The sequence below is a fragment of the Lissotriton helveticus genome, chromosome 6 (genome assembly GCF_964261635.1).
Source record: "Lissotriton helveticus chromosome 6, aLisHel1.1, whole genome shotgun sequence".
Taxonomy (NCBI): Eukaryota; Metazoa; Chordata; class Amphibia; order Caudata; family Salamandridae; genus Lissotriton; species Lissotriton helveticus.
Window position 1 is genome coordinate 1,452,497,802 of NC_136067.1, and position 13,450 is coordinate 1,452,511,251.

Consider the following 13,450-nt stretch of genomic DNA (forward strand, 5'->3'; position numbering starts at 1 on the left):
TGCAAGCAGGACCCTGGAGCATTGAGCTCTCCCTTTTCAAGGGTTTTTGTAGTGTTTTACACTAATTTCGATTTTTGGTACTTTTAAAGTACTTTGGTGACTTTCTTTCTGTGTTTCTGCACTCTTTTTTGTCCATAATGCCTGCATTATTCGACAAGTGCCCTGAGTGCTCAAGGAAGAAGGCCAAGTCAGACTCCCATGAGGTCTGTATTCTCTGCCTTCCCTCTTCCCACATTCCTGAGGACTGTGTGATCTGCAGAGGCTTCTCTGGAAGGACCCTGAAGGAGAGGAAGAAGATCAGGCTTCAGGGACTTGAAGAGAGAAGGTTGAAGGCACGAGGTGGGTCAGGAGGGGCTCCTTCTACCCATGCTGAGGCCTCTGGGGGGCTCCCCAGGGGCAGGAAGACCAGCCCTCGCCCAAGATCTCCGTCTGGGTCAGTTGCGCTGACCACGACGTCGAGGGGGCGGTCAACGGCCAGTTCCAGGTCTCCCCAGGGCTCTGGGTCGAGAAAACGTCGCCCGTCGACGTCGAGGAACGTGTTCCGGCCGCCGTCGAAGCCGGTGTCGATCTCCTCGTCGTCGCTGTCGGCGTCGAGTGGTCGACATCGGAGGGCCCGGCGTCGGCGCTCGCCGTCGAGGCGACACCGCCGTTCGCCGTCGAGGACATCGTCGTCGAGGGGATCCTCGTCGTCGAGGTCGCCGTCGAGACGGAAGGCGTCTCCGGCGCCGAAGAGGTCGACGTCGAAGCATTCTAAAAGACCGACGTCGAGACGGTCAAGGAGATCGACGTCGAGAAGGTCAGAGCGGTCGACGTCGAGAAGGTCCAAAGGGTCGCCGTCGAAGCGATCCAAGAAGTCGACGTCGAGGCTGGCGAAGAGGTCGAGGTCGCCGTCGAGGCACCATCGCCCGTCGTCGAGGTTTCGTGGTTCGTCGATCTGGTCGGGGTCGACGTCGAGACGGAGACACGGTTCGACGTCGAGAAGTGTGAATCGGTCGACGCCGAAGGACCGTTCGACGTCGAGGGGCCATCGGTCGTCGTCTGGGCACCGATCTTCAGCGTCTGGAGGTCCTAAGGACAGGCCCAGGACTGTGGGGGGCTCCCCACACTCCGCAGGAGATGGTGGCTCGCCGGGAAAGGCGCATTCCGGGGTGGATACTCCGATGAGGCCCGCTACACCTCCTTCGCGGCCGGCTGTGCCGAAGGGTCCGCCTCCGAAGGCCCCGACCCCACCTCCGAAGCCGGGTCCGCAGACCCCGCGTGCGGTTACTCCTCCACCCCCGGTTCCACCGAGGGCGGTGTCGATACCTAAGTTTCCGACGCCTCCGAAGAAGACACCTAGGAAGCCTGGGACTCCTGACCCTGGGAGGCCGAAGGAGCGTCCGAGGCCCAAAAGGTCGAGGTCTCGCTCGGGGAGACGGGACAGATCGAGGAGTGGGCATGGATCTTCCTCACGATCCAGGCGTCACCACAAGAGACGTCGGTCCAGGTCACGGTCTCCCTCTGGGACCCGTTCCTACTCGCCCACGCTGTCCGATTCGCCGGAGACTAGGGTGTCTCCGATAGACGATATAAGCACATTTCAGGAGGTTCTCCTGCGTGGAGCGGCGAAGTTGGGCATCAAGGTGGAAGCGCCTACGACTTCTACCTCGGTGATATTTGAAACATTACACAAAAGGCACTTGTCTCGCCCCCTGTTACCTCTGGTGCCGGGGCTCCTTGAGCCCGCCGAACAGCTATTCCTGACGCCGGCAACGGTGAAGTCTGCACCTTCAAGGATCCTAAAAAAGTACAGGGCTCCGGACTCAGACCCAGCCTTCTTGAGGAAGGACCCGGTACCGGATTCGGTCATCGTGACTGCTGCACGAAAGCTTCATGCCACCTCCCCTGCGTCCACGGTGCCTCCGGACAAGGAGAGCCGCTGGATCGATTCTGCTGGTCGTAAGGCGTGTGGGACATCCGCTTCGTCGATGAAAGCCGCCAGTGACTCAGCGTTGCTGGGACGTTACGACCGGTCCCTGTGGGACTCGATGGAGCAGTTCGCAGACCTTGTCCCTCGAGACCGTAGGGAGGACTTTATGGAGATCGTCCAGGAGGGGATGCTGGTCTCTAACCAGGCCATCGGCGCCGCAGCGGACATATCATTGCTGTCCGCGCACGGATATTGCCACGGGATTCACCAGAGACGCCATGCTTGGCTCAGGTTGACGTCATTGAAACCGGAAGCACAGCAACGCGTGGCGAATCTCCCGTTTTCCGGAGATACCCTCTTCGGGAAACACGCAGATGACGAGATGGCCAGGATGAAGGCCGAGGCGGAGACCCTGACGGCAGTGGGCTTGGAGAAGCCCAAGGAAAAGAAACCCTTCCGACAGTACCAACGTCGGTTTGGGTCGCAGGGTCGTGGAAGGGGTCAGTCTGCTGGACAACATCAACAGCAGCAGCAGCAGCAGCAGTACAGGCGGCCCTTCCAGAAGCGCCAAGGTGGTAGAGGTCGTCAACAGTCCTCTACCGCGACCAAGGGCCCGGCCGGGTCCCGTCCCTGAGCTGTTACTTCCCCCTCGTCCGTTACCCGCTCCGGTGGGGGGAAGCGTTCAATTTTTTCTGGCAGAGTGGAGAAAAATTACTCAGGACAAGTGGGTGCTGAATATTGTTTGCAATGGATACAGTCTACGTTTCACCAGCCCTCCTCCATCGATTCCTCCCGTCAGCTCGCAGTATCAACTGCGCGAGCTTCAGGCGGAGGCGGACGTTCTGCTAAGGAAAAGGGCGATCGAAGACGTACCTCTGTCTCAAAGAGGAAGATGTCTGTACTCTCGGTTCTTTCTTGTCCGCAAGAAGGACAGAAACGAGTTCAGGCCCATTCTGGATTTGCGGCAGGCAAACAAGTGGATTCGCAGAGAAAAGTTTCGCATGCTGTCGTTGCATCAGATCTACCCTCAGCTGCAACGAGGAGACTGGATGTGTGCCATAGATCTACAGGACGCATACTTCCACGTGCCCATTGCATGCAAACACAGGAAATGTCTGCGCTTTCAAGTCGGCACCAATCACTATCAATACACGGTGCTACCCTTCGGACTGAAGTCTGCACCCAGGACATTCTCAAAATGTATGGCAGTGGTAGCGGCACACCTGAGGAAGAACAAGGTGTTTGTCTACCCGTACCTGGACGATTGGTTGATCAAAGCCTCCTCCTTCTCGGAAGCTCAAGCGCACTTCCAGAAGACGTGCGTTCTCTTGAACAAGCTGGGGTTGCACATCAACATGTCCAAGTCGGTCCCGATTCCGGTACAGTGCATCCAGTACTTGGGGGCCTCCATCAATACGCTGTCAGCAAGCGTGTCTCCTTCGGAAGAGCGACGTTTATCACTCGTTCGGAAGGCTCAGGCTCTCATGAAAACTCCGTCTACGACTGTGAGGACGGTGTCTTCTCTACTGGGATCGATGGCCTCTTGCATCTTTCTCACTCCTCACGCACGGCTACAGATGAGACCTCTGCAGGAGTGCTTGGAGGATCAGTGGGACCAGAGGAGAGGTTCTTGGGACGACAGGATACGACTGTCTCTACATGCTCTTCAGTCTCTGAAGTGGTGGTGCTCGAAGGAGAATCTCCTCAGAGGCGTTCCCTTCCACAAGGACATTCCCACACAGACCATCGTGACGGATGCGTCTCTCCAAGGTTGGGGGGCGCACTCCGGAGACCTGCAAATTCAAGGGACGTGGTCCCCGACGGAGTCCACGTACCACATCAATTTCCTGGAACTGAGAGCTGTTCACTTGGCACTGAAGGCCTTTCATCCGTCCTTTCAGACCAACTCTCTGCTTGTTCAGACGGACAACACGACAACGATGTATTACCTCAACAAGCAGGGGGGCTCGAGATCGCGCACTCTGTCGCAGGAGGCGCAGGCGATCTGGCACTGGCTTCTGGCTCGAGGACTGTCGATAACGGCCACCCATCTGCCAGGTGTGCAGAATGTTCAGGCAGACGAACTGAGCAGAATCGTGCAGGAAAACCACGAATGGGTCATAAACGACGAAGTACTAGGAGAAGTCTTCGCAAGGTGGGGAACTCCAGACGTAGATCTGTTCGCCACCGCCGAAAACAGCAAATGCCGAGGCTTCGCCTCCAGGTACTACCAGCCGGGGACGCTGGGGAACGCGTTATGGATCAACTGGTCGAACAGCTTTCTGTACGCTTTTCCACCAATTCCCCTGATTCCGGCGGTTCTCATCAAGCTGTCTCAATCCAGGGCGAGAATGATTCTGATTGCCCCGGAATGGCCCAGACAGTGGTGGTTCACGGACCTGCTTCACCGATCTCTCCTTCCTCACATGAAGCTGCCGTGCAGGCCGGACCTTCTCACGAAGTTCGGGGGGCGGATGGTGCACCCCAACCTCTCGTCTTTGAGTTTGGCGGCATGGCTCCTGAAATAGTGCAATATGGCCATCTGAATCTCCCAGAGGATTGTATGGACATACTGAAGGAGGCTAAGCGACCTTCCACTAGGACTTCCTATGCTTACAAGTGGAAGAGGTTTTGCATCTGGTGCAAGTCTAAGAACTATGACCCTACGACATGCAAGGAAGATGTCATCCTTCCATATCTGCTTCATCTGGCGCAGTCGGGCCTTAATGTCCATTCCATTAAGGTTCATCTGGCTGCTTTGACTGCCTACAGGAAAGGCCCTTCACAGACTTCCTTTTTCCAGATCCCTGTGATCAAAGATTTTTTGGAAGGCTTGAAGAAAGTGTTCCCTCCTGTCAGGCTTCCTTCGCCTTCATGGGACCTGAATGTGGTGCTGTCCAGATTGATGAAGGAGCCTTTTGAACCCATTCATAAGGCTTCGTTGCAGCACCTGTCCTGGAAGGCGGCGTTCCTCGTGGCCATTACATCGGCCCGCAGGGTGAGTGAGATTCAGGCATTGTGTTGCCAAGAACCTTATACTGTATTTCATAGTGCTAAAGTTGTTATGCGTACTCACCCTAAGTTTCTTCCCAAGGTTGTTTCTGATTTTCATATCAATCAGACTATCACTTTGCCTACGTTCTTTCAGAACCCTTCATCTCCGGCGGAAAGGTCTTTACATTCCCTGGATGTGCGGAGGGTGCTGAAGTTTTATCTTGATAAGACTAAAGATATTCGTAGGTCAGACCAATTGTTCGTCAATTATGGCTCAGTCAGGACGGGTCTTGCTACCTCTAAACAGTCCATCTCTAGGTGGATTGTGTCCTGCATTCAGTTGTGTTACTGCAAAGCTAATAAGACCTTAGGGGGCAAACCTAAGGCTCATTCCACCAGGGGCAAGGCTGCTACGACAGCTATGCTCCGTAATGTTCCCATTGCAGAGATCTGCAAGGCGGCCACTTGGAAGTCGGTCCATACCTTTGCTAAGCATTACTGCCTGGACACTGATGCCAGGGCAGACGCTCAGGTTGGGCAGGCTTCGCTGCGGAATCTGTTCGCACAGTAGTGGCGTTATTTTATTCTCCACCGCCGCTTGGTGTGGGGATGGGCTTGCCATTCTATTCACTAGATTATGACTATACACAGAGATCCCCTACTACAGAAGGAGTAGTTTCTGTCCTGTAACTCCAGTTCTGTAGTAGGGGTATCTCTGTTATAGTCATAAGCGCCCTCCCGCCTCCCCGGTGGAGTGTTGTTCATGATCATAATGCTACAGGTCTGGCGTTTTCTGCGCCTCCAAAAAGAACTGAGGCTAAGTTGGACCTGCTATGCATTCTGGGATACTGAGAGAAGGTTCTGGAAGGTTCCTTAAAGGCACAGTATCCTAATTAAGCCACATAATGGCAGCCTATGGGGCTTGTCTGTCCAGGTTCTTCTCTCTATCATTCCTGAGGGATTTTGCTGTTAAGCAAGGGAAATCTGTACAGGCTTTGCTGTTTTGTGGATTTTATGGTGGAATTTCTAGTTGAAGTACTGGACAGTGTAGCCTTTTTGGCTGCATTATCTGTCTTTAAATTCTCTCTTAAGTGTCTATGCATTTTCTGCATTTTTTGACACTGTAAGAGATTATTTTTGATTGCTCCGGGGTCCACGCACATGGGCGGGACTATTCACTAGATTATGACTATAACAGAGATACCCCTACTACAGAACTGGAGTTACAGGACAGAAACTACTCCTTATAAACCATGCTAGATTATGCTGATCTTTAAAATTAATCTTTCGTCTACGGAAATCTACACCTTTTAAGTCTACTGCACTGATTTTTTGGCATTGAAAAAAAGTCTCCTATACAAATAAAGGAAATATGAAAAGAAGAAAATGTTTTTAAAAAAGATGTGCTCATTCTAGTATGTGCCTGTTTCTTGCACTGTAAAAATGAGCTGCTGTGGCCCTTTGTAAGAAGCACTTTGCAAAGTGAAACATTTGTCATGTGAGGTAATAAAAAAATCACAGGATTTGCTCTTTTCACAGCTTACGATGCCTTCCTATGATTGCCTATACTGTGTGACAGGTTTCTGAAGTTCAGACCAAAATGCCTCATAACTACAGTGTACAACAGTAAAAAACCTGCACTTTCGTAAGAGGTGATGTGATTAGAATCAGCAATTTACCAGCCTTGATTTATATGCCTGGGAATAAGTCTGTAAGATTGAAATTAATTCATTTTGACAGCATTTTCTAGGGGACGTATAAAAAGTAGCCATGTGTGGTACAAAATCGGCCAGAGCTTAATATAGAAACCCAGCGGGTCCTGCCTAGGAAAAAATTCAGTGTCTGAAGACCTAAAAAGTTGGAGGTTAAGTTTAATTTCACATTGTTCCACCATGTGGAATAAGGGATACACTTTGATTTTATGATATCAATCAGGATGACTCCTCATTTAATACAGACTGTGATCATCATACTTCAATAAAATGGTAATGTTGATTCTCTTGTAAAAATTATATATTTTAATGTTTTACAGCTTCTGATTGGTTTTGAATCTGGAACAGTAGTGTTATGGGATCTGAAGTCAAAGAAAGCAGACTACAGATATACGTATGATGAGGTAAATGACGCATTGTGCTTAGCACATAGTTTTTCAATGTTCTGTTTCATTTTTACTGGTTGGTTGTTCATCATCAGTTAGATTTTATATTTTTTCATTAGCATGTCATTAATGTTTCTTAAGCATTTAGTGAAGGTTGGAAGAGAGATCTTTTGATTTTTGAGGATACAAATCTATTTCATACATTTCTCAAGATAAGAAACATTACTAAGCATCCATAAAACAGCAGGACATACATCTAATCTCACGTAAGGCTTCACAAGTTGCTTAAAGGATAGATTTTTAAAGTCATTTTGCAGTTTCATACAGCACAGAATTGGCTCAAGGTCCTATAAGTGCTTTACATGAGCATCAAAATATGTTACACCTTACTTTGGGCATGGGCAGTTTAAGTGACTTGACCAGAATCATAAGTTGTTGAGCCGAAACCCGGATTTGAAACTGGTTCCACTGTTAGTTCCACTAGCTTCAAGGCCACATCTCCTCGCCCAGAATGTTTTTTTAAGGATCAATAATTTCTAATAATTGCAGACAGAAAAACATCTTAGTAGCTTAAAGCACTTTAAGTGATCTAAGAGCTTCAATAATACAACTCCAGGAGCAAGACAACAAGCTATTTACATATATTCTATATGTTAGCGCTAGAACAACTACAACTGAATGAGGAAAAACATTAGTAAGATTAAGGAAGGGAGGGCAAAAATAATATGAAGGGACTTGGACAAATAGTGTAGGTTGTGGGGATGCTGGAAAAGAGGAGGGGGATTCCCAGCATTACTTCACATAAATCTTAATTTATTGAACATTGCAGCAAAAAAGACCCTTTCCTCAAAAAGCAACTAGCTGGCACGGAATCAGATGGCGCAAGATTATATGAAACCAGTGGTCCAGTTGTGTCCTTTGATGAAGAACTGTAGAGTTTACACTGGAGAGAACATGAATTATTTTCCGTTGTGCTTCGCGTGGTATTTTACCACTGTCTTAATGCCAGAATCCCATCATTTAGCATGTAGGCTATGAAATTGGTCCCTTAGTTCCTCAAAGCAGAGAAAGAGGAGCGGTCTCCTGTCTGCCACTTTGAGTACATTTTTGTGCAAAAGGCTTGCTACCCTCAGGATAGGGTTCCTCGACTTTAGGTCTTTCTGGACCATGATGATTGAGCACATATCAGAGGGTATATTTGATGGTGATCCTCTAGAAGGTAAGCAGTATGTCTTCCTGAATACGTCTGTTTCGTTGATACAATTGCCTAGTGCATTGATCAGGTGTTTATGCACATCTACACCTGTCCATGACAAGTGGCACTTATGCTTCTTTGTATGCACAGTTCCCAAAGCCAGGAAGACTTCGATAAGGTATTTGGGGAAAACTGCTTAATCTCTCCTACTGTGAGACCAGCTTGACTGGTTAGATGTTGGAGAAACTATGTAGGAAGAACTTGTACAACTGGTGCTCCCGCTTACAGTTACATTTACATTGACACACAGTAGCCGGTAAATGAAATATAATGAAAGCAGGTTATTTAATATGAGGCCTGCAGCTGGGGAAAAAAAATCTGTACTCTAATTGCACATGAGAAGTTCCTCACTAAAACATTGCTGAAGCAGTACTATAACTCTTTATTTTTTTAGGATATGGTCCTGCATCATAGGGTTTTCATTGTTAGACATAAATATAAGAATAATTCCCTAAGTGGGGAGCCTGGACATTTTTAAATGTATCTGTCTGTCTATATGTTTATATATCTCGATCATGGAAAGAGGAGTACATAGATAGATTTAAAGCATCCTACATGTCCATCTGTTGTGGAGCACCCCCAAAAGCGTATCACAAGCAAGATTTTCTGAGTTTTAGAATGTAGCCTTAATCAAAACCACCTTGCAGCACCAATGCCACATCCTGATGCCTGTATATATAGTAATAAGTAGAGCTGCAGCCTGATAGATGTACTTTAGAAGAAAAACACCATCTCCTTTTAAGGCTTCAGGGGCTTCCACTTCTCATGATCCCTTCTGCTGGCCATTCCTCAGAGGCTTTTCTTTTTTGTGGCTCTTTTGAGTGGGATTCTGCATCACACTGGGTATTTTCTTCACACCAGTTTGCTTAATTATTCTCAGAATTCTTTCTTTTCCACTTTTTTCCCCAACACCTTTGCTGTCTAGTAAGCAGAGTACAGCATTTTCAGACTTTTGAACAAGATTGTTCCTGTCTGAATGACTTCGTTATTTGTACTTTGCCCATCCTTTGGTACTTTAAAGGCCGCCACAGCTTATTAGCTTAGTTGGCAAAAATTGCTAGAGAGAGTGGTCACATTGCAATTCAGTAATTTTTAGAAGCAAATTGCTTCTTAGTTGAATCCCAAGTAAGATGTCATCCAGTGCTAGGATTCAAGCCATTGGTTAGTTCTGTGACTGACATTCTCTGAATAATTCCGGACAGTGTTAGATTTGGGGTGGTTGTATTATTAAATTTGTCATGTGCCTTTCACACCACTGTTCACCATGGCATGATTAATCGACCAAGTGAGGTAGCTATTAAGGGGTATGGTCTTATCCTGGTTCTTTTCCTTTCAGGCTAATCACAGCACAAGTGATCCAATGTGGTTGTTGTTAACTCAAAGCTCATATAGGTGAGTTGAGACATCCCTCAGGGATTATCCTGTCTGTTTCTATTTCATCTATATGTGTAGGACTTTTCACAACTCTTCCACACCGGTTTTGAGTTACTATATGTATGCAAATGATATACAGCTAGAAGTTATCTCCAGGCAACCAAGGGTCTGCTAGGACATGGACTTTTAGGAGCACTGGTTTCTATAAAGGATTTGATGGGTCCAAATCTTTTTAAAATCAGAAATCATTTCTGTATTTTCTAAAGTTTTCTTATGGGAGGACAGTCTGTGGCCTACATAACTAGGTAGCTGTCTTGCTCCTGTAAAAGTGGTCAGAAATAAAGGTTTCCTAATGTACTCCGATTTTGCCTGCAATGCCCAGATCAGAGCACTAAACTACAAAAACCAAGCACCAGAAATTTGGTGAGAGATCTTTCAGAGTGTCAGCAGCATAGTTATGGAATCAGCTTTCTTTATCTATATGGTCTGAGACAACCTTCCGCGCATTCAGTAAACAGGTAAAAACATGGTTTTCTTGTCATGATTTCTCATTCTTTCAGTGAAGGGTGAGTCGGTGACTGATCTAGAACATACTGTTTGGTTTTTGGGTTTCTGCCCTTCACGTTCAGAGGTTGGCAGAGCTCCCAGAAAACATTGCTTAAGAAAGAGAACTATGCCCGCATACTGATCCAAGGGAAATTACAAGTGTATTTTGCCTGTCTCGGTACCTAAGAAAAATGTCCTTAGAAAATTATATTGCCTGTAGAAATTGGGTTAAAAACAATTTATTTTTCCCTAGACTTTTACCTTTAAAGTAAATCAATAACAGTAATCCTGCCTTCCTGAACAATAAAAACTGAAAATATCGTTTCTCACCTTAGTGTATTAGATAAAACCTCTTTCATGCAACATTTTCTAAAGTAAAAGTCAAAGCTTTGCCTAACACGTTTTGTGCCTACTATAAACAGAACATTGATCCAGCGTAATCTTCGATTATTGGAATGCACCGCATCTGTAAAAATTTGGCTTCCCATGAACAACAATATTTAAATAAAATTGAAAGATTTTCCAATTGATGCAGTCTTGGATTGGTATTTGAAAGGTTCTCAGTTTAAGTAATTTTTATTAGGTTTTAACGAACACGATACAAAGCCTTATAGTGGTACAGGTAAACCAGAATAAGATAAAACATAAGGCATATGTGGAATGAAAAATAAGAGAATAGTTAAACAGAGAAAGAGTAAAAGGAAAGAATGAAAGAAGAAGAAAGAGAAGAAGAGAAGAAGAGGAAAAGAGGCAAATAGAAGAAAGAAAGGGATACATGACAGGAATAAGGGGAATATATGCAAGGAAAGAAAAGAGAACGAAGGAATCAATTAGGAGATTTGGACGAGAGATAGGTAGTAAAGGGGAGCCAGAGAAGATCAGATTTAATTTTGAGAGAAACAGAGGAAGAGGAAGCGACAGCAATCCTATGCTCGTCACAAATAAAATTCCACCAGGAAATTACAGATAATTTGGAGTTATCTTTCCAACAAGATAGAATCACTTTCAAAGCAACAGCAATAATAAGATCAAGGAATCTAGCATTAGATGGTTCAATATCGATATCAGTTGAAATAGAACCTAGAAACACGTTCAATAATGATAAAGAAGATGAACAATGAAACATTTGCATGCAAATATTCCAAACAGAATTCCAAAAGGATAAAACAGAAGAACATTCATATAAAAGATGTTTAAGTGTGCCCGTTTCTAAAGAACATGACCAACATAATGAAAAAGCTGATGGTGAAAACCTAGAAATACTAACAGGCGTAATAACAGCTCTATGATAGATAAAAAATAGTGATTGAGTAATGCGTGCAGCAATAAAAACTTTAAACAATTTGGACCATAAACGATCCCAAACATCAACAGATAAAGAAACAGATAAATCAGTTTCCCAGGCACTCTCAATAGGTGATTTAGATCTATCAATAACATTTGATAACAAGAGTTTATACACAAGGGCAGCTTTAGGTTGGTGTAGTGAAAATAAAGGATATAGGTGAGTAGAGGGAGAGAAAGACGGTAAGGTATCAGGTGCTGAAAGAGTGGACAAGTGAGATTGTATGGCGGCAGTAATATTGGTATAATCTGGAAGACAAGTTATGGGTAAGTGATATCAAGTTTGCAATTCATGAAAAGGAATAATAGAATTATTGGAAAACAATTGATGGACAAATAAAATATTCTTCTCTTTCCAATATTTGTAATAGAAAGACTTGCCCTTATATTTGAGGAATTTATTATACCACACAATAGATGACAGAAAACATTGAAGAGGGGATAGATTCTTAGAGAATGTGTTGTGAAGTAGTGTTTGGGAATATTTAAGAACCGGGTGCTTGGATAAAAAAGAACAATTTGACATAAAAACAATGTGTTGAAACGAGAAATCCTTTAACAGTGATCGTTCAAAAGCAACCCATCTGGGTAGCGGAGCATCCACAAAGTCATAGGCTAAAGAAAAGGATTGTTTAATCAGGAAAGCAGAGTGGTAAGTTTTAAAATTGGGGAAACGGACACCACCTTCATTCTTAGGGCGGATGAGTTTGTGGAAGGCAATGCAAGGGTGTTTATTATTCCACAAGAATTTAGAACAAATAGAATTTATGCGAATGAAATAGGAATTAGGTATTTTTATTGGAAGCATAGAGACAGTATAAAGTACATGAGGTGTGATCATCATTTTAATAGTATCAAATCTACCCCACCAGGACAAAAATAAAGGAGACCAGAGATGGAGGAGGGATTGGATTTTCTGTGTGAGGGAGGCAAAGGTAAGTTTGAGTGTGTCAGTAAGTGAGGAAGAAAACCAAATGCCAAGGTATTTAATTTTGGAAGGTCACCATGTGAAATACGTAGAGTTGAACATGTATTGATACCAGACAGAATTTAAAGGTAATACTTCTGTTTTAGAAATGGAAGAATATAAGCGAACTTCATCCAAAAAAGGAGGGAGAGAGGTGACAGGGTTAGCCATATAAACCAAAATGTCATCAGCATATGCAGATATTTTTGTTTCAATAGAGGTGAGTTTAAAACCATGAATGTTAGGGTTGTTTCGGATTTGTTCCAAAAAAGGTTCAAGACAAAGGATAAACAATAACGGGGAGAGAGGACAGCCTTGTCTTGTACCCCTAGATAAGGAAAAAAATCTAGAAAATTGGTTATTAACAAAAATACTGGCTCTGGGGGAGGAGTATGGGAGCTTAACCAGGGAAATAAAGGCGGGACCAAAACCAAACCAATGTAATGTACGAAACATAAATTGCCAATTAATATGGTCGAAGGCTTTCTCAGCGTCCAAAGATAAGGCTGATAATGGGTCTTTGAAATTTTTACTGTGATAGATAATATTAGAAAACATACGAGCATTATCTGCGGCCAGTCTGCCCTTCACAAAACCAACCTGGTCAGTTTTAATCAAAAGTGGAATAAGAGAAACTAGACTGGAAGCTAGAATTTTGGCAAAAATTTTATAATCATAATTGATCAGGGATATAGGACGATAATTTTTACATTGGGAGTGATCTTTGTCAGGTTTGGGAATTATAATAATTAGAGCATCCATGAAGGACCCAGAAGCCTCAGCATCAGCAATGAAGGAATTAAAAAGTTGCAGTAATTTCGGTACAAAAATGGTATGAAAAGTAGACTAAACTCAACAGGCAGTCCATCAGGCCCTGGAGTCTTTGATTTTTTGAGAGAATTAATAGCCCGAAGAACTTCCTGAAGGGTAATATCTTTTTCTAACTGGTTAAATTCATCAGGA

General features: G+C 45.0%; 1 protein-coding gene across 17 annotated transcripts in view; it reads left to right on the top strand.

Moving 5' to 3' along the window:
* Positions 1-13,450, top strand: part of STXBP5 (syntaxin binding protein 5) — a 1,512,194-nt gene that overhangs the window by 587,808 nt on the left and 910,936 nt on the right. For 10 of the 17 annotated variants that reach the window (XM_078649248.1, XM_078649254.1, XM_078649249.1 and 7 more), the window contains 2 exons: positions 6,936-7,019; positions 12,393-12,455. In XM_078649248.1, coding sequence (XP_078505374.1) covers positions 6,936-7,019; positions 12,393-12,455 — 147 coding nt within the window. The remainder of the gene's footprint in view (positions 1-6,935; positions 7,020-12,392; positions 12,456-13,450) is intronic. The other 7 variants (XM_078649250.1, XM_078649258.1, XM_078649251.1 and 4 more) reach the window with 1 other exon arrangement.